Raw genomic sequence first — 18,821 nt, forward strand, 5'->3', positions numbered from 1 at the left:
GCGGCCGCCCCGGGGCCTGGGGCTCGCCGCCCGTTAACGCGAGCGCGTCTTCCCCGCGCGCAGGTTCCTCCACAGCCTGGGCGCCATCTTCTCCTTCATCTCCAAGGACGCGGTGGCCAAGGTGCAGATCATGGAGAGCTACTGCGGCGGCGAGCAGCGGGACAAGTACGTGTCGCTGCAGTCCATGGTGGAGTACGAGCTGGCCAACGGGCTGGTGGGCGTCCAGAAGCGGTCGGGGGGGGCCGACTCCGGCTGCCGCACCGTCCTGCGGCTCCACAGGGCCCTGCGCTGGCTGCAGCTCTTCCTGGAGGGGCTGAGAACCGGCCGGGAGGACTCCCGGACGTCTGTCATCTGCACGGACTCCTACAACGCTTCCCTGGCTACCTACCACCCCTGGGTCGTTCGCAAGGCTGCCACGGTGGCCTTCTGCGCGCTGCCACCCCGGAATGCCTTCCTGGAGATCATGAACGTGGGCACGCCCGAGGAAGCGGTCGCTATGCTGGGCGAGGCCTTACCCTACATCTGCGACGTCTACGGCATCACCCAGGAGCTCTTTGCCCAGCATAAGCTGCTTGACCTTCCCTGACAGGAGAGATGTTAAAGAGCCACAACACATCCCAGCAGAACCGGGATGAACGGGGGTGAAACACGAGCATTTCCACAGACGCACAAGCATCTGGTTCTCTGTCCACGGGCACTCTCCCTTTCCTTTTCCATTACGGAGCTGACAGGTTGGCAAAGCTATTCAGGATGCTTCACTTTATATAAGAGGAAAAAAAAAAGTACCAATTTTTTTTTAATATGTACATATATCTGCCTGTGTGTAGAGCTCTATGGCAAGAAACACTATTAATAGCTTTTTTTAATTCCTGGATTCACCTTCAACTCTCCAGCTAGTCTGGGAGGGTGAGATTAGTTTCTTTAAGCCAAACACTGCAGCTTCTGTGCATTTACACCGATAGTGAGGACCTCGTGTGACAGTAGAGCTTTCAGATGGGGTGTCTGAACACGTCACCTGTGAGCTCACTCAGCCACTTTTGTTTACAAGCTGCTCCCTTGAATAGATCAGGGAGGGGCTGCTCTCTGTTATCCTTTAACCTTGAAAATATAATCCCAGGTAATGTAGTTCTGAAAGGAAGCTCTTTTCTTTGCAGTCACAGATTCGTGATTGCTTCTGCTAATTCTGTGTCCCCTAGAATTAAAGCAGGAAATGGTGCTCTATGTCATTGCTCTAAGAGACTGTTTTTCCTTTGGATCCGTGCACATTAAATCAGGACCTGCCTTCTATGTAGCTTCCCCTGCCCGTTAATCTATGCTTTATGCGTCTTGGGATGTTTTTAGTATGTCCTGCACAATCCTTTATATCCAGCTAAGACTGCAGACTGTACCTGATCTATTTGTCGGCCATGCTTCTAAATTGTGTTCTCAAAATTTATATTTTTTTTTTTAAAGAATGTGTCAAATGCCTACAAAAATTACTTTTCTCACTGGGGAGCAATCCAAACTTGTACTGTAAGTCACTACTTTGTGAGGTTTATGGCTTCTGTTGCAAATTGCTGTATATATATACACACCAGAGTATCTTAAAATGCAGTTTACTTAGCTTTCTGAAAGCTGAAAAAGCACTATATTGTTAGTTCAGGATGATGTGAATATTTGGGGGAGGAGGGAGAATCCCACTGGCTGTACCGTGTTTTGATTGTATCAGAGGGGATTTATTTGGGCCTAATGTAACACTGCGTGATTCAGGAAATCACAGCTGCCTCACGGAAGTTAACTGGACATTAAATTATGTGAATAACACGCTTCTGAAGAGTATCCTTTATAGGAATGCTTTCTGGTTTTGTGGTGTTGGAAAGGTGACCTACAGTGTTACCTGTTCATGTCTTTTAACTAGCAGAGTCTTTCATTTACCTAGTGATCAGATGTGAAACCAGCTGTCAGGAGTAGCCCAGGTGCAGTTAGATGCTGTGTACTGAGCTCCTATTCTGGTTACTCGTATCTGTCAACACTATTTTTTTCCCTGAATATAGGAAAGGGAGTTTCCTCAAACATCTGAAATGCAGATACAGCTGCTGTGCTTTGAAACACGAACATCATTCCCTTTCTGCTAAGGCCACCTTAAAATTAAAACACAGTTCCATAGGATAAATCCATATATTAAATGTCACAGTTCCATGTCACAACCACAAAATACTGTGCCTCTCCTGCTGTCTGATACAGATAGAGACGGTATTTCATCTGTGTATTAAATGCTGTAAACGATGTCAAATAATAATGTGTGTCAAGTGAAAAAATGTTCTAGATCTCTCGAGGTTTAATGCACAAAGGGAAAGTTACTTTTTCTCCCATGTCACATTCATTCTCAACTATTCCTGCTATGAGATAAACATTAATTTTGAAGATTATTTCAGTTTTTGCCATTACATTTCCTCAGTAGGGAAAAAGCTCTGTTGTAAGTTTACAGCCAGTCAGTTTGTGCAGAGTGAGACAGAGCTTTCCCTCAGTCCACCTGCTCTCATTTAAACCTTTAGGTATCACCTCATGGTTATTTTACATTCCTGGTGTCCTGCTCCGTCTCCTGCTGCCCCACTGAGTGAAACTAAGGTCCTGCACTTGGCTTTGGGCAAGTTCAGAATCTGGCAGCATTCACTAATGGGGCCAAATTCAGAAGAATAAAACCTTCACCTACAGCAACTGGTGTAAGCCAAAGCTGCAACAGCCTGCAGATTCACTAGAGGGAGTTTGAATATTTTGCACAAAAGTCTGCCACATAAACTGTCTCCTAAGCCACAGTAAGCACACATGATTTCATGTCAAAGTACAGACAGGCATAAATAATTGCCTGTGTGTGACTTCTACACCAAACAGCTTTTTCTTCCCCTCGGCTCTGTGCAGTTGAATTTGTATTTACAGCTTTTTAAAGGAAGTTGAAGCTAACACTAAAATATTCCATCGAGGGGAAGGTATCCTCACAAGGATGCCAGTGTAACCATATCTGCTATAGAAATCTTTCCTGAAGTACTGCTATACTTGGCTTTCTACAGTGTTCCTGGCTTCTCTTCACACACGGAAAAATATTTTTGCCTTGTAGTACAAGTGGTATATCACTTTGGCAGTATAAACAGTTTTTATGATAGAGTATAAATATAAAAGCCACTTAAACGCAGTACACCGAACCTCCCCTTCAGAGCTACCCCCTTTTCCAAAATTCAAACGACAGAAAAAATGAAAACCATGACACAACCTAAATTACTATGCTGTGGAACTTGTACCTAAGCCGAAGTTTTTAAACTGAAGTTAACATCATAGCTCAGTGTGAGAAAAATACTGAGATCAGCCAGTAACAACTTCCTAGCTCACCAACCTTGCAATAGGGAGTGGCCTGCTCCAGGCAAGTTTTTGCAATTCAGTGAGGAAGATTTGGTTATCTCCACAGTCAGGTGACCTCTAATTAAAAAAAAAAATAAAAAAATACTGCTGTGTAAGTATCTTAACCATTACCCTTTAGTTCAGGCACCTCAACATATTATTCTGAAGTTCATTTAAAAATAAAGGCTATGACATTCAGTGCAGACTGCTTCGAAGTAGGGATCAGAGATGGTAGAGGAACCTCAGCAGCAGGAAGCAAGGCTGGTGAGCAAGTAAATAAATTTTTTCCTCCTCAGCCTCCATCTGTCTAACAGTATGTTGTGCTAATGGGCACCATTCAGCTTATTAGAGTCCACATTCTCCCTGGTGATGCTTTTAGATGAGCAGCCTGCACTGACTGAGATCGGCTCCCAGCGTTAGACGAGTCACAAATCCAGTTTGCGAAAACTGTAACCAGGGACAGTTTCTACAAACACATTCCATTACAGATGTTTCTGGTTTGGTTGGGCTGAGGAGGAGTTAATGCAAAGAGAGATGTGTCCAAATGAAGGTGCAGCACCTGAGTTTACCCCCTACCCTGCAGGAAGCCTGATTTCCAGAGCCCTGACGATGAATTAAGTCACTCTGCTCAAGGAAAGGCTACTCACTGAGTAAAGGAAACGAGGATTAGGCCAGCAGTTTACAAACAAATACACCCATAGGGTATTGCTGCGTATTTGACTATTGCCCACTAAGCATAGAATTACACATTTGATGCGTTTTGCTAAACAAATTTTCCCCAGTTATTTTCCCGTCTGAGCTCTGTTTAAGGAGACTGGATCCCCTGCCCCTGTTCCCTCTCCCACATTCGCTGGGGGATTTCTTTGAAACTTTTTTCCCAAATTGGACAAATAATGGTCCCTGACCTGCTGCTGTGCTTGAGCTTTGGTTATGCAGCAGCCCTCAAACCCACGTGCCTTTCTGCTCAGTTCAGGAGACCCGGTGATTATATCATAGGAGGCTTGTTCCCTTTTGGGATGGACACCATAAACCTGACGGCACGATCAGAGCCCACACTAGTGGTGTGTGAAAGGTAAGAGGACTATTAGCTTCATTAGTTCACTGAAGTGTGGTCACTCGGGCTGGGGAGAGAAAGGAAAAGAAAGTCCTGGTAGCAACTGATGGTCTCGCAGCCGAACGTTAACGGTGCAATGGAAACAGATTAGCTCTGAGGTGATGGAGTGCTGCTGTACTGATCCCGAAATGGAAAACCCGTTCGTGTTTTCTTCACGCCACTATGCAGTCAAACTTCAGATGCAACCAACCCCCCATTCCGATGAGAGCTTTTAGTGGCTTCCTTAGTGTTTGAATCAAACACTTAGACAAAGGTGTAAATGTTGCTTTTGCTTTGCAGATGACACATTTTGAGACGCTGCTGTTGCCTTTTATGAGGCACAAGAACACTCAGTGCTGTGCACAAGGCAAAGCAGGAAACAATCACCCGGCTCGTAGACTTGCCGGGGCGTGATCACTATAACCTACTCGGTCACACCAAGGTGGTTCACACCATCCCACTGCAAGCTACTTACAGCTCTTTGTGATGAGGATGAAAAGCCACGCTAGTGTCCTACCTGCTGCCGTGGCAGCAGCAAAGCACACAAAAGCACGGTCCAAAATCTTTGCAGGCCGTAAGGCAGGGAATACGCTCAAGTGCACTGAGCTATACAGCAGAGGAAAATCCCTGGAAGGATCTCTCTCCTGAATTAGCACAGACAGCACTTTGGGAACCACTGGTTTCATGGCTGAAGCACACAAAGCTAAGCAGGAGGTCATCTTGATCCTCACAGCAAAACATATAGGTCTCTCTATACCTCTGTTTCTTCTCCTGTGAGGCACAGAGGATGTATTTGCTGACAGACAAGGTTAATTAGATTTGAAAGGTGCTCAGAGCCTCTCAGTCCAAAATCTACAAAGGCCATGGGGACAGGGATGCTGTGCTGACATGTATATCTGGCTCGGCAACAGACAGGATGCTAAAACGTCAGAGAATGTGGAATAAACTGGCCACTGTAACAGCACTGATGGACCATGGAATTCCCCGTCTCCTCTCACCGCAGGTTGTTTGTAGATGGGCTGATATGGGCTCTTGGGATGAAGTTTGCTATCGATCAGATCAACAATTCCACTTCACTTCTCCCGGGAGTAAAGCTGGGCTATGACATCTACGACACCTGCTTTGAGCCACTGGTAGCCTTACAGACCAGCTTGCCATTTCTGACCCGCAACGGCACGTCGGGCATTGGAGTACTGTGCAACTACTCCGACTACCAGCCTCGTGTGACTGCTGTGATTGGACCACATAAGTCAGATCTCTGCCTGCTAACAGCCAAACTATTCAGCTTCTTCTTGATCCCACAGGTAAACTCTGGAGAAGCAGGGATTCTCCTTTTTGGTGGGGGGTTGGGACCAACAATGCTGTCTATGCTCTAGATCTTTGATCCAGGACTTTCAAAGTGCAGATTTCAGTCTTTCCTCTGCCACAGATTTCCTGAGTGATCTTGGGCAGGTCATTAACCTTCCCTCCTGGAACAAACTCCAGTCCCAGAGAGAAGAGGGATAACTCAGGCTGCTCTGTGGTCCACGTAAAATGGGAATAACAGAGCTCCCAGCGTAAACCAGGAGGATCCCATGAAAATCCGTCCGTAACTCTAGGTACTCAGTTACCACAACAGAGTGAGCTATAATGGTCAGGGAAATTTAGCCCTGAGCTAAGATATTACTGACTCTTGGGTGTGTCACCCTTTGCAGAAAAGTAGCTAATTCTAATTGTCATTAATGATAAGGGCTGGTGTTGTGATGATGGACATAAATGGCAGTGGAAGGAGGGAGCCATGTGGGACAGCGGTTTATGATTCTCTTGGTAAATGGAACCACGATGGACCTAATTTTTTAGATGAGTTCTTCCTTCCCACGATCCTGACCCAGCGTTTGTGAAAATCTAGTGCACTGGGACTAAACAAAGAAGGTGGAGAGCAATCTGGACTCTGAACACTTCCCTCAACTTTACGCTTTGTCCTGCTTTCTCTCTTACCCTCTACCTTGCAGGTCAGCTATAAAGCCAGCAGTGAGAAGCTCAGCAACACAGATTTGTACCCATCCTTCTACCGTACTGTTCCCAGTGATAAGAACTTGGTGGAAGCTGTGGCCCTGCTATTGAACAAGTTTGGATGGAACTGGATTGCCACCATCGCAAGCGATGATGAATACGGTCGAGGAGCCCAGGAGCTCTTCTTAAGCACAGCTGGAAATCACAGCATCTGCATTGCATTCGAGGGGCTAATTCCTACAGACCTTACAGATTCCAAAGCCAAAAACCAACTGGAAGATACCATTAAGTTAATTAACAAGACCAAAGTCAACATCATTGTCCTTTTTGCCTTTAGTCAGCCTGTCCAGGCCCTGCTGGAACACAGCATCAGCATGGGACTGAGCAAGAAAGTCTGGATTGGCACTGAAGCTTGGATGTTGTCCAACATAGCTGCCTCCATCCCAAATATTCAGAGCATCGGGACAGTCTTAGGCTTTATTATGAAAGCAGGCACAGTTCCTGGCTTCCAGAAATACGTTGCTGACCTCTTCACCTCCGTTCAGCAGGATAAATTTTGCCAGGAGTCTAGAGAATTCCACCACCCCATGAATTCTGACATGCTGGACACACACTGCAGAGAGTGTGACCTCATCTCGCTGCAAGACGTCTCGTCCATGCTGAGCCGCTCGCTCATACAACCCGTGTACGTCGCCGTCTACAGCGTGGCTCACGCTCTGCACAGAGCACTGGGCTGCACCCACCGGGCGTGTCCCAAAGCCTCCGTCAGGTCTTGGCAGGTGAGTAAAGCTCAGGGGCACAAACAGCAATTTTTCAGCCCATCTATGCATCAGAATTGCACACAGGCAGCCGGGGATGGGGGTTCCACTGCTCTGCACTCCTGGCGGTGATAAAACCTCGGCAATTCCTTCCTGTCCCAGCACGCTGCATCTTTTCTGCTGCTGTGTTCCCCTCTCTAGGGCTGTTCTGGCTCTACTAACTGGGCTTGCTTGGCACCACAGGTAGAGCAGTTGATAATACAGCCCTTAGTCACAATCTTAGCCCACAAATGGGACAACTGATTTCAGCCAGAAATTACTGCATTATCATCCTCCGCGCAAGAACGTCAACTGTACCAATATTTACTGTCCATTTTCTCCTCAGCTGCTGCACTTCATGAATACTTTCCCGTTCAAGGTGAATGGCCAAAGTTTCAGGTTTGATCAATCCCATGGCACAAACACTGGCTACAAGCTCATATTCTGGTCCTGGAATAACAGCACCCTTACGTATCTGCCTGTAGGCGACTATGAAGAGTCCTTGTCCATCAATAAGTCCCAGATTCAGTTTTACACTGCAGATCAAAAGGTAAAAACAGTGGGGAAAAGCATAAACAGTCACAAAATAAAGTTTTTTGCCACTTCACCGGGCCTGTTTGTAAGGAGCTGCGTGCTACTCCCACAAGGTTTACGTGGGACGCAGTTCTTACACCTCTGCAAACATGTAATCCATCTCCATTGTGCAAAAACTAGAAAAAGGTATTCCCAGGACTGTTTAAGATTCAGACACAGGTTTGATCCCAGCACAGCCCAGCCAATTTTTTCTAATTTGTTTAGCAATATGGTGCTTCTCCTGAAAGTGTTGGGCTGACTTTCGTTCTTCCTTTTGCCTAGGAGCCTACCTCAGAGTGCTTCAGGCACTGTAAACCAGGGCAGTTCAGGCGAATAAAAGGATTCCACCTCTGCTGCTATGACTGTACAGACTGTCCAGAAAACACCTTCTGGAGCTTTAAAGGTGAGAAATTCAATGGCTTTAACTGTCTGTATTATGTCTATCTGCTGGTTGAGGTCACACAGGTTCACAGAGCTGGCAACGATCAGATGTGAGCTCTTCCTCCACGAAGCACTGACAGTACAGAATATTTACCTCCTTTTTGTTCTGCTGTGCATTGCTCGGTCTTGCTCTACAGGTCTTCAGTGGGGGACCTTCCTCTGTTGATCCCAAAGAAAACGTGTAAGGACAATATGTATGTTTTATCTCAAAAGGTAGGAGAGAGGGGTGTCATGAAGTTCTGGGATCTTTTGGAAGCTGGTCATCCTTCCCTGGGGAAGGGAAACAGCCAAGAAATATGTGGATCCTTCTCAGGGGAGGGTGGAGAAGCAGAAGGAAAAAAAAAGAGATTGAACTATCACAAACTCTGGAGACCCAATACACAGAGGGAAGTAGGCAAAGCATCACCCACACCGGCAACTTCATTCCTGACTGCTGCATCCTCAAGGACTGCCCGCAGCAGGGTGGCCGCGCTCCAGTGCAGGGTGGCCCTCAGCTTCTCACGCCTCCTTTGCAGACAGCTCCGCCTGCACTCCCTGCCCGGAGCACCAGTGGGCCCCTGGGCGCAGCACACGGTGTTACGACCGGAGCGAGAGGTACCTCTTCTGGAACGAGCCGCTCGCCCTGGCCCTGCTGACACTGATGTCCATCACCCTATCCCTGATTTGTCTGGCAGCAGTGCTCTTTCTGAAGAACCTCGAGACTCCCCTCGTGCAGGCTTCTGGAGGTGAACTGAACCTCTTTGCCTTGCTCATGCTCACGCTGCTGTGTCTCAGCTGCTGTCTCTATATAGGGAAGCCCACTAACGACCTTTGTATGATCCAGCAGATAGTCTATGCCCTGTGCCTCAACGGGTGTTTCTCCACCTTCCTCATCAAGTCCCTTGAGATCACCCTCGTGACAGAGTTCCCCCGCTGTGCCCCCACCTTCTTGCGCTGGCTAACCCAGAGGAGGGCCTGGCTCCTCGTCGCCTTGTGCCTCCTCACCGAGTGCTTGCTCTGTTTCTGCTACCTTCGCTTGGGCCCCGACTATCTGGTGTCTGACTACAAGGCACTGCCCACTGAAATTCTGCTTGTGTGTAACACGGAGTCCTGGTTTGCCTTTGCCCTCATGCACGGCTACAACGGCTGCTTAGCCTTTGTCTGCCTCCTGTGCACGTTCATGGTCCAGACTGCCGGTAAGAAGTACAATATCGCCCGGGGGATCACATTCACCATCCTGATCTATTTCATCATCTGGATCTTCTTCATTGCCATCTTTGTCACGCTGAAGACAGTCCTCAGGTCCGTTACTCAGATTGGCACCATTCTGACAACCTGTCTGGGTATCTTGGGCATCTACTATATCCCTAAATGCTACATCATCTTGCTTAGACCTGATATGAACACAGTGGATTATTTCTAGAATTCTATCAAAGAGGAACCTGAGGAAGACTCAATAAACAGACAATAAACCAGACCCCTTGTCACCAGCTCCTCAGTAGCAGTTGGCTCTATTTTAATGAGATAATTCTGTTTATGATGACTATAAGCTATGGTCCCAGACACAAGCACCATATAAAACACAGCCTTATCCAGCAGGCAGGACACTAAGAGCAGAATTTTTAAGCTGCAAAAGCACAGGGCTCTACTCAATGAGCTACAGCAAAATGCCCCAGCAGAGTAGTATCCATCCTCTCCGTACACAAACTGAAGTACAAGGAAACAACTATGCTCAGATCAAGAAGGGCTGACTATTTTGACTCTTAAATAAAAGACTGAAAGGCTAAGCAAAGCTTCTGGTGACAAACATTGCTCTTTTCGTTCATGTCATCAGTACCCCGAGATAAGAACCGGCCCTTACACATCACTGAGTGTTGAAACAAAATACAAACAAGAACTTGCACTTAAGAGATTTCAGTTTCATGCCAAGTGAGATTAATTGCAGTTATTCAAGCCAGAATCTCACTAAAGGTAAAACTGAGATTTCTTTTTCAGATAAATGATACTGTAAAAGTTTAGATATGCTAATGGAAATATTTATCAGATTTCACACTTCATTTACAAGACGAATTTTAGTTTTGGTACCATTGTCATGAAACAAAAAGCTGAGTTTTCCAAAGCCAATGTTTAAATTTCTGTTAAGTAATGTGTTCTACAGAAAACATTTTTTTTTTTAATTTTCTTGACTACTTTGTCACAGAATCTGTAGAAACCATTCTGATATGTAAAGGTAGCTGTATGCACGATATAAAGAGTATTATTACCCATGCAAATTTTGACTCATTTGTGTTTCATGAACATGTGCTTGCAGAAACATGGAAATAAGGACAAGTCACACGGAAATGAATAGCATGCAAATCACACTATTCAAAGTGATAGCAAAACCACCCAAAGATCACCAGAGAGAAACATTTCTTACCTGGTGGGACATTTTGCGTAGGGGACGAAATAAATCAAAAGCTTTGAGGAGTAAGAAATCTCTCTAATCTGTATTCATACGTGTTTCATGGCCCCTGTTCACTGAACAGCAGGAGAATCCTTAATGATTTGCCCCATTAAGCACCTGATTTACAAGAACAAGTAGTAGTGATAGTTTCAGAAGGGACAACAAAGAAATACACAAGGAAAACATAGACTAGCTCCCTCAAAAAAGGTGCTTGCTAACTAGAACCAGTTAATATCTAAGTTTATGTTATGAAGGTGTAAGTTACTGAACAAATGATCCTCTGAAGTGCTGTGCAGAGGTTCAACAAAGTGTATAGGTCTAACCTGTAAATGTTACAAGCTCTTTGCCACTAGGCAGTATCGTATATCAAGAATTTCACAAACCTGTTTTTGTGTATGCAAAAATCACCTCTAATTGTCAGTCTACCTGCTTGTATCAGACTCCCCTCACTGCCTGTTAACCACAGACGCACCCTCTAGACAGGACTTTGTGCACAGATTAATTACTAGAATCAAACCTGAACAAAGCCAAAAGAAAACACCCCTTATTTCCATTACTCTTCTCTGTAACTACCTTTACATTTCCTAGCAATGGAATTGGCCCTTCCATACAACACTGGACGCGTCTCTCTTCTTGAAAGCGTCACAAATCCATTAGGGCTGCTTAAAGCCAGGGAAGAGATTTGGGATTCTAACCCACAGCAGGTCCTTTCTGCAGTGCAGCTGTGTCTGACAGGGCCTGGCCTGGCTGCGTGACAACAAAGCACAAAGAAATTGTGTCAGTGTAGAAGTGGCAAACCAAGAAAGGTAAAAAGAGAAAAATTTCCACATTATTTCACATTACCACCAAACAGTAGCAAGTCACATCACAAAGATCATTTCCCTACCCACTCTGACAAGCAACTATAATGCTCTACACTTCAGGTCTTTTCATCTATCCACTATGTGGTTGTGTTAACTCATCCATTCAGCTCAAGAATTTGCAAATTAATCTAAACCAGCGAGTAGTTTTATTCTTAAAAAAAGAGCTTCTTGGTGCACTGCAAAGCAAGCTGTCCTAAATTTCTGTGGCTACCTGTGTATAAAATTCTCCTAGCATACTTGAGGAAAAATGTGAAACATCTGACAAAAGTACTCCTCAGCGTGATTAAAGATAGCAAAAATCTGACCTGAAGACTGGAAGTCCTTGTTTCTGGATACTGCAGCAAGTCTCCATGAGCATACTGTTGTACCTGAGAATCTCAGTACTCACTTTATCACTGTGATTTCAGAGCAGAGAATCATCAAGTAACTTTTAACCATCACTCCAGAAATAGAGAAGGAAAAAAAACAGATTTACCTCTGTTGCTTCTCTTTCTGGCAGCAGAGCTAGAGCCATGATAGACTTGATTTTTCTTTTCCTTTAGGGCAAAAGGGGTGGGGAAAGAGGGAGGAAGGTCAAAATAGCTGATTAAATTGTTCAACCAGTTCAACTCACCTGCAAGCAATTCATACGAGGTCAGCTGGAGTCCATCAGGCCCTGCATTAAAAAGGCTGCAAGAGCACATCCAAAGTTCTGATCCTTTAATATTCACATAGCTGGGAAAACGCTGGCTAGACCATTTTGCATCCTATGTAAACAAACAGGGTTTGAAAAGGGGAACATGGGAAACTCTGCAAGACTTTCTCATAGGCTCTAATATAAATGTGCCACAGAATTGCACTGTTTATAATGGGTGTCTCCCTAATAACTACAATTTTGTCTCTCCCTTGCTGCTTGATCTCTGCCAGCTAAGAAAAGGGAACCTGTCTCATCAAGCTGTGGTTGTTCTTTGTACATGAACCACAAGGACCTTACAGGGAGGCTGCGTGTCCTTATGTTGCATGACAAATACACCGTGGTTTAAGGCTTACCAGTTAGTCTTCAAAGTGGTGTCCTACTGATCCTAGCTTGGCTCTGCTAGACTTTTTGCACAGAGTCCAGAAAAAGGAAATATTCACATGAAGCAGCTTGAATACACTGATGGATTCTACAAGCAGATTCATCTCCTGGGTCTGCAGGCAGGAAAACGTGTTCCAGCTCATGTCTCTGTAACAGCACTTATCCTCCAGCTGTCTTTTACTTCCACAAACTTTCTTCAGCCTCTCCTTTATAACTACTCCTGCCAAGCTGTGAGAGGGAGAAGCTCAGTAATTAAGAGGCAGGGCAATTTAAGGGGAAAGCACAACTTCTGCACCAATATACCAGTCATTAGCTCAAAGCTACAGCACTTCTGGTGAATGGTGGGGTCTCGTGTTGCCAGTCAGATGTCATTAACCTGCACAGAAGAGTCAGGCCTCTGCATTTCAACCATCTGTGACACAGTTTAGCAGTGAACATTTACAGGGTTCCTGTCACACTTTGAACTGTAAGCACTTCTGAAGTACCATTAAATCACAGAACTCCCAGGGGCCCATCATTAGCTCCTGAATAACCTTCTCCTGTCGAGAGGACAAAACTTCAGTGTGAGGGGGGAAAAAAAAAAGAGCAAGATTCAACCAATATTTCATCATTCACAAATAAAAGATAAAGCAGTAGTGCAAAGAACTGAAGACATACACTGCAGTTATCACATAAAATTAAAAGCTTTTTAGTGTTTAAAATAGCATTTACACATAAGCAGCTATATATTAACTATACAGACACTTGGGTTTTAATACAATATCTACAAAAAAGAATTCAATTATGCAATAGACATTTAACAGGAACAGTGCAGTCCATGCTAGTAAGAGGTCACTCTTTGAGTAGAACCAATTCTAGAATAGGTGATAGTCTGGATTTTCATTATTTAAAATCATGTAACTTTGTTCCTCTACTGTACATAAAATTCTTTACATGTATTTCTAATCACTGATTAGAATTAATAATTTTAAGTCAATCTTATTACAATCCAGTTAAATGCAAAACAAAAACAATTACATCAACTCATGAGCTGTCAAGTCTCAAGATGGGACTGCCCATTTGAATAGAACAAAAATAATATCAAAAGTCAATGTCTGTGCATCATTGCTTGCCATCCAATATACCTTTGGATAAAGTGTCCAGGGGACTGTTACCTTTGAAAAGCAGATTTATTAACAGGAGGTAAAAGACAATAGCAGTGCTTTTAAGACTATTTTGCCATAAAACTTACTCCTCAGAGTGAATATACTGGGTGGGTACACTACCCCTACAGATACTACCTCCTTTGGATAGGAGACGTCATCCCAAACTGTTTTCTCATGATTTTCTGTGACCTTCCAAACATACCTGTTTAACGTCCTTGTTAAAAGCTGTTGGCCAGGTAAGCATGAACATTAAGCTCAGCTGCAGAGCACAGGCAGATGTTGAGGGTCTCACTTGCAGAATAAGAACATCAACTATTTAAGGCTCCCGTTACGAGGTTGTTGCAATGCCCTAATAACAAACCCATAACTTCTCATTGTCGTTAGAGGCATGGGTCATGCATTCTAGAGACAGCCAGTGCCAGTTTTTCTTAACACTAAAATGAGAAAAAATTCAGGCCCCAGCGAGAGAAACACAGTTCTGAAGGACTCCAGCCTTCAAACTTTCTTCTACCTGGCACAGTACTCCTGTTGTAAGTAGCTCCATGGGCATCAGTGGCACTTCCTTCTGCAGGCTGTACTGTACCCACCAGGAGAAAGCGGCAGAGTTGGGCCCCAAGGCCTCCTTTCTTGCAAAGACACATGCACATGCATTGAAAGCCAAGGATGGGGTTTGGGAAATCTCCTGTCTTCGTTCACTTTGGAAAATTAGGAGCTAGCAAGGTTTCAGGCCTAACTTTCCATTCACTCAAACCAGCCTCTCCGCTGTACACTACAAGGCGGGGAAATCAAGCTTTTGTTTTACACACAGTGGCCATTAGGTATTGCACTGTTCACAGAAGGGTCATTTACATTCTCCTACTGCTCTCTGTAAATAGCAGGTTCTACATGCTCTACAGTATTAACCAACTAACACATCTGTCAGTACATTCAGGGCACTCATTTCTTGCCTGAAACGGCTGCCTCTTCGTGGACGAAGCTAATTCAGGCTGGATTTAGCAGCCTGATTTCCTCAGCAGGCGACTGCTTTCCCACACCTTACAGACTGTCAAGCCTCACTCCAGAGTTACCCACAAACACGCAAGTATAGAACACAGTTGTTTCAACATAGCAGCAAAGACCAGCAAGACACAGAACGGTTTCTGCCAACAGCATAACAACAAGACAAAAAAAACCCCAAAAACCCAGCAGGCATGTAAACTGCAACTCTTGAAAAGACATAAAGAAATTAAATGTATTTCTTCCACGGGTGAAAGCTCAGCCCCCAGCTTTAATCCCTTTTGGAAATATCTTATTAAAATGACAGTCTTTTCCTCCAGCGCTGTTAAGTGCTGCCTTAAGACAAAGCGGGCCAGAAAAAATGTAATATAGCAGAGAGCAGAAAAGTTAAAATTAATAGAAAAGTGGAACCACTAATGATTGTCAGGAAAGTCAGACTCCTTAACAGTGTCTCCTGGAGACATAGCAAAATTACAAAATTATTTTACCCTGATTTATTTCACTGCTTTAAATGTCAATCTTTCAAAACAGGTTACTGAGTTTTTAGTTAGCATCTTTGCCATGTTACTGGGAGGAGGAAAGGAAAAGAAAGGATACTGTCGTGCAGCCAAGCTGTAGGTAGTGCTGTTCACTTTTGAAGAAGCCATCACCAACTCTGCAATCTGTGCTAGCCCAGCAGATGGATTATGACGAAAGCGCTGCTTTCAGGAAACCTTATGTAGCTTTTCGGGAGATTTTTGTTAATAAAACTGTCTAAAACCACTCAGCTAGCTTAGAAGCCCAGTAACTGGAGTACCCAGTCTGAGTGACACAGTTTCTTAAGTGCCTGGCTCCCTTTTGAAAGTGAGACTTAAGTCTCCAATTAACACAGACAGTTGAAAACGTTACTCTGACTTTTGTAAAAGGGATGTGTTTACACACAGACCTGTAATAAGTAGTGAAAAATCTATCAGAATGAACAACATACAAAGTGGACAGTTTGGTGAGTAATTTTTCAGGGTGACAAAAGGAACATGAACCTACACGTATATAGCGAGAAAGACTTGTTCTCTTTCGACATTCATATTGGATATTCACACTACCCATGGAACGTAACAAAAAGAAGCTTTTTACCAATGAAGAAAATGCTTATATACAGTAAAGACTGATTTTAAAGCACCTGCCCTAAACCCTGCCAGGAGCAGTATCTCACAAAAGAGGATTTAAGGGAGGCACGGCCCCATGGTCAAATGCCAGTAAGTGGCTGCAGCTTAATGAGTATTTCCCACTAATGAGCCACCATTGGCTGTGGAGTGTGGGTGTGCTCTTACCATGCCCTCGTTCAGATACTTTAAAAAAGCTTCTTAAAACATCAGTGAAGGTTCCTGAACATACTTTATCAAGCATCCATAGCCTCAGAGCAAAAAATACACAGTAATGAAATCTTGGGGATATACAACAGCAGTTGCTTAAGTCAAAGCTCCCCAGCTGGAGCTTTAGCATGGGTCTCGCTCTGTGTCAGGTATAAAGACTGATTCAATGTACCATTTATGAACTGTTCTCAGAACACCCTCTCACCTCTCTGCTAACAGCTAGCCCCCATCTGTGTTCAGATCATGTTCCCTTGGGTAACACTGCAATTGGGATTAGACATCTCCAGGTTTCTATTTCAAAAAGAGAGAAAGATACTGGTCAGAAATTGAGAATGGAAATTAAAGTGATCAGAATGAATAAGCCATGTCCCAGTGGGAGCCAGGATTTACCTACGTCTCTGCTAAAATGGGATAAATAGAAGGGAAGAGCTGCAGCTATACTGATAGAATGGCATAGCAGCAATTGTCCTATCTCTGTGGAAATGACTTTTAACACCTGTAAGCAAGTGCGTATTATAACCAGAAAGAACAGACACATCTGTTGGCTGGGATGTGACTGAAATGCCCAGGAACGGACTGCAGCTACAAAGTCACTATCATGATACTAAATTAAACAACTTTACAAGTTCTGCACAATGAACACATACAGTAGCAAGACTCCACCACTCCCCTAAAAAAAAAAAAAAAAAAAAGAGAGAAAGAAAAAAAAGATTGATTTATACTCCCTAATCAGCAGAAGAAGGAAGGTAGCCACAGCTTTGCCTTCTGCTAGGAACTGGTTTGAGCCCGCTCCCTTCCAGGCACGTGTTGTCTGTTCACTTGTGGGTGCCTTGTCTGCTTAGAGTGCTGACTGATGCATCCAAGAAAGAGCATTACAAGGCAGTATCACAGATACCAGCCAACGGTCATTTTTTCCTTGTAAGAGAAAAAAGCAGGGAAAAATAAAAGTGCTACTATGCATTATTGGAAATTTAGAAGTCATGTGAAATCATAGTCCTTGAATCAGCCAAAAAGATACACTAATTGCATTGAAGTAGGTGCCACAATTACCAAAGCTTGTTAAGATGTGAATATACACCAGCCATTCACAATCAAAAACAAGAGGGGAATAAAAAAAAAAAGGGGGGGGATAAGAAAAGATGCCATCAATTTGCTGATATTCAACAATCCCAGGAGATCTTTTTGTTCGTTTTTCTGGGGGGGAAGTACGTGTTATGTTTTTTTGTTTTGTTGATTTTTCTGCAACACAATTGCAAACCAGGAAGGTGTGACATGCAAGACAGCCAAGTTTCTTCCATTAAGTGTTTGACAAGGACCAAATTGCCCACCCACACCCGGCCCTTCCCCAAGCAGAGTCTGAAGGCACTTCCTCTCACATGATGTCGACGAAGAATTCACAAGGGTTGCCCATAGCCTTCTGGAAGGACTGCCTGCTCCCCGTCAGCTCCGGAGGAACAGAGCTCAGTTCCCTCACGGGGGGCCCTCCGGGGGGTCCGCTCGTCCCGTAGACTTTGGAGCCCAGCTTGGGGAGATTGTAGAGGGGTGGCACTCCTGGAGGCCCGTAAGAATGGTGGCTGTGGTGGCTTCTCTCGCTGTGGGTGGCAGAGACGTGACTCCGGTGGCTGAGCTGGCTGACAGGCCTCTCCCGACGCACGACGCTGGCGCCGCCCCCGCTGCGGGCAGTGTGGTCAGACTCGCTGCCGCTGCCAGCCGACTTGCGGTCCTTCTCTCTGCCAAGAGCCCTCCTGCTGTTTTCGCTGTTGCTTCGGTTCGAGCCGCTGCTTTTGCTTCCTAAAGCACCGCGAGTGAAAAGGGACACACAGAAAAGCAGAATGAGCTCGTGTCCACTGTCGCCTCCCACCTCAGCTCCTCCCGAGACCCGCAGATCCGGGTATGACCGTTGTAATGGCAACAGTGATGACAAAACCAGGCCTGAACGTGCTGTTGGTGGCTTATGGGGTTTAGCAATGACAATCGGTAGAACAAAGCTGACAAGGTTGTTGTGCCATGCACAGGTACACGTAGACACCTCACAGTGAAAGCAGCAGCTAGCCTAGAACTACTGGCTGGAGGCCATCTGCTCCGCTGCCACCCCGCTGACTGGAGAGAGGGGAGGAGCAAAAACAGAAGGAAGGAGCAGGCATTTGGGTTTTGACTCAGACAGACAGGGTTAAATCGAATTGTAACTGTCTCTCTTCGCTATCTGCTATCGGCAAAAGCTTTTCAAAAGGAAACTCATTTGCCTTCTCTATCCTCCTTGGGCATACTCCCACTCAGAGCCAAATCACCTGAGGTTAACAGGTGCCCTTTTGCTGGCTTCAGTGGGTAGATTCTCTTAAAATTCATCACTACAGTGTTCTGCTGTTGGAGAATTCTTCAAAAAACAGTTATTTGTTGAACTGCTCTACAATGAATCAGTAATGTGCAGGATGTTCCCAGCAGAGGCCACTAAATCAACTCGGAAAAACAAAGGGCTGCTGGTGGTGTGTAAGCTAAGCTGTTGCTACGTATGGGCTTTACTAAACTTTCAGAACTGATTTGACATGAAAGTTGAAGGTCATGCTCTCTCCTTCCATGAGAGGTATGCTAGGATGATGTCAGGAAACATTTCCAAATTAATTATTCTTAAAAAAAAAAACCAAACCAAAAAACAACCCACAGAATCTCTCATTAAGTTCATGCCATCTTAGTGGAAGATTGTTTTCCCAAAAAGAA

The 18,821-nt window shown here is 44.8% G+C and overlaps 3 protein-coding genes across 5 annotated transcripts in view; 2 read left to right on the plus strand and 1 right to left on the minus strand.

Moving 5' to 3' along the window:
* Positions 1-37: 37 nt before the first annotated feature.
* CPTP (ceramide-1-phosphate transfer protein) lies at positions 38-1,803 on the plus strand (the record flags this gene model as incomplete). Its single annotated transcript, XM_026862947.1, has 1 exon — positions 38-1,803. A coding segment is annotated over one exon (549 nt), but the record flags the coding sequence as incomplete, so codon positions are not given.
* Positions 1,804-4,855: 3,052 nt separating this feature from the next.
* On the plus strand, positions 4,856-10,365 carry TAS1R3 (taste 1 receptor member 3). 2 transcript variants are annotated; one of them, XM_026862584.1, is made up of 5 exons: positions 4,856-5,769; positions 6,457-7,236; positions 7,601-7,804; positions 8,110-8,230; positions 8,784-10,365. In XM_026862584.1, the coding sequence occupies exons 1-5, from the start codon at positions 5,440-5,442 to the stop codon at positions 9,668-9,670; spliced, it is 2,322 nt and encodes a 773-aa protein (XP_026718385.1). In that variant the 5' UTR covers positions 4,856-5,439; the 3' UTR covers positions 9,671-10,365. The 2 variants fall into 2 exon arrangements, with proteins under 2 accessions (XP_026718385.1, XP_026718386.1); XM_026862585.1 differs by lacking the exon at positions 7,601-7,804.
* Positions 10,366-13,277: 2,912 nt separating this feature from the next.
* Positions 13,278-18,821, minus strand: part of DVL1 (dishevelled segment polarity protein 1) — a 64,580-nt gene continuing 59,036 nt past the window's right edge. Inside the window, exons 12-13 of one of the 2 annotated variants that reach the window (XM_026862586.1) lie at positions 17,461-17,897; positions 13,278-17,424 (exon numbers count right to left, since the gene is read on the minus strand). In XM_026862586.1, the coding sequence (XP_026718387.1) occupies positions 17,479-17,897 (419 nt within the window). In that variant the 3' untranslated portion in view covers positions 13,278-17,424; positions 17,461-17,478. Of the gene's footprint in view, positions 17,898-18,821 lie in introns of both variants that reach the window. The other variant, XM_026862587.1, reaches the window with a different exon arrangement.

The sequence above is a fragment of the Athene cunicularia genome, assembly GCF_003259725.1.
Source record: "Athene cunicularia isolate RWA chromosome 21 unlocalized genomic scaffold, athCun1 chr21_part1, whole genome shotgun sequence".
Lineage (NCBI taxonomy): Eukaryota > Metazoa > Chordata > Aves > Strigiformes > Strigidae > Athene > Athene cunicularia.

Bases quoted from the DNA above. Each gene is read 5' to 3' on its own strand.
- TAS1R3 (XM_026862584.1), top strand. From the start codon at position 5,440: ATGGAATTCCCCGTCTCCTCTCACCGCAGGTTGTTTGTAGATGGGCTG. The intron at 7,237-7,600 runs GTGAGTAAAGCT...TTTTCTCCTCAG, and splicing joins CCTCCGTCAGGTCTTGGCAG to CTGCTGCACTTCATGAATAC. The intron at 8,231-8,783 runs GTGAGAAATTCA...CCTCCTTTGCAG, and splicing joins CACCTTCTGGAGCTTTAAAG to ACAGCTCCGCCTGCACTCCC.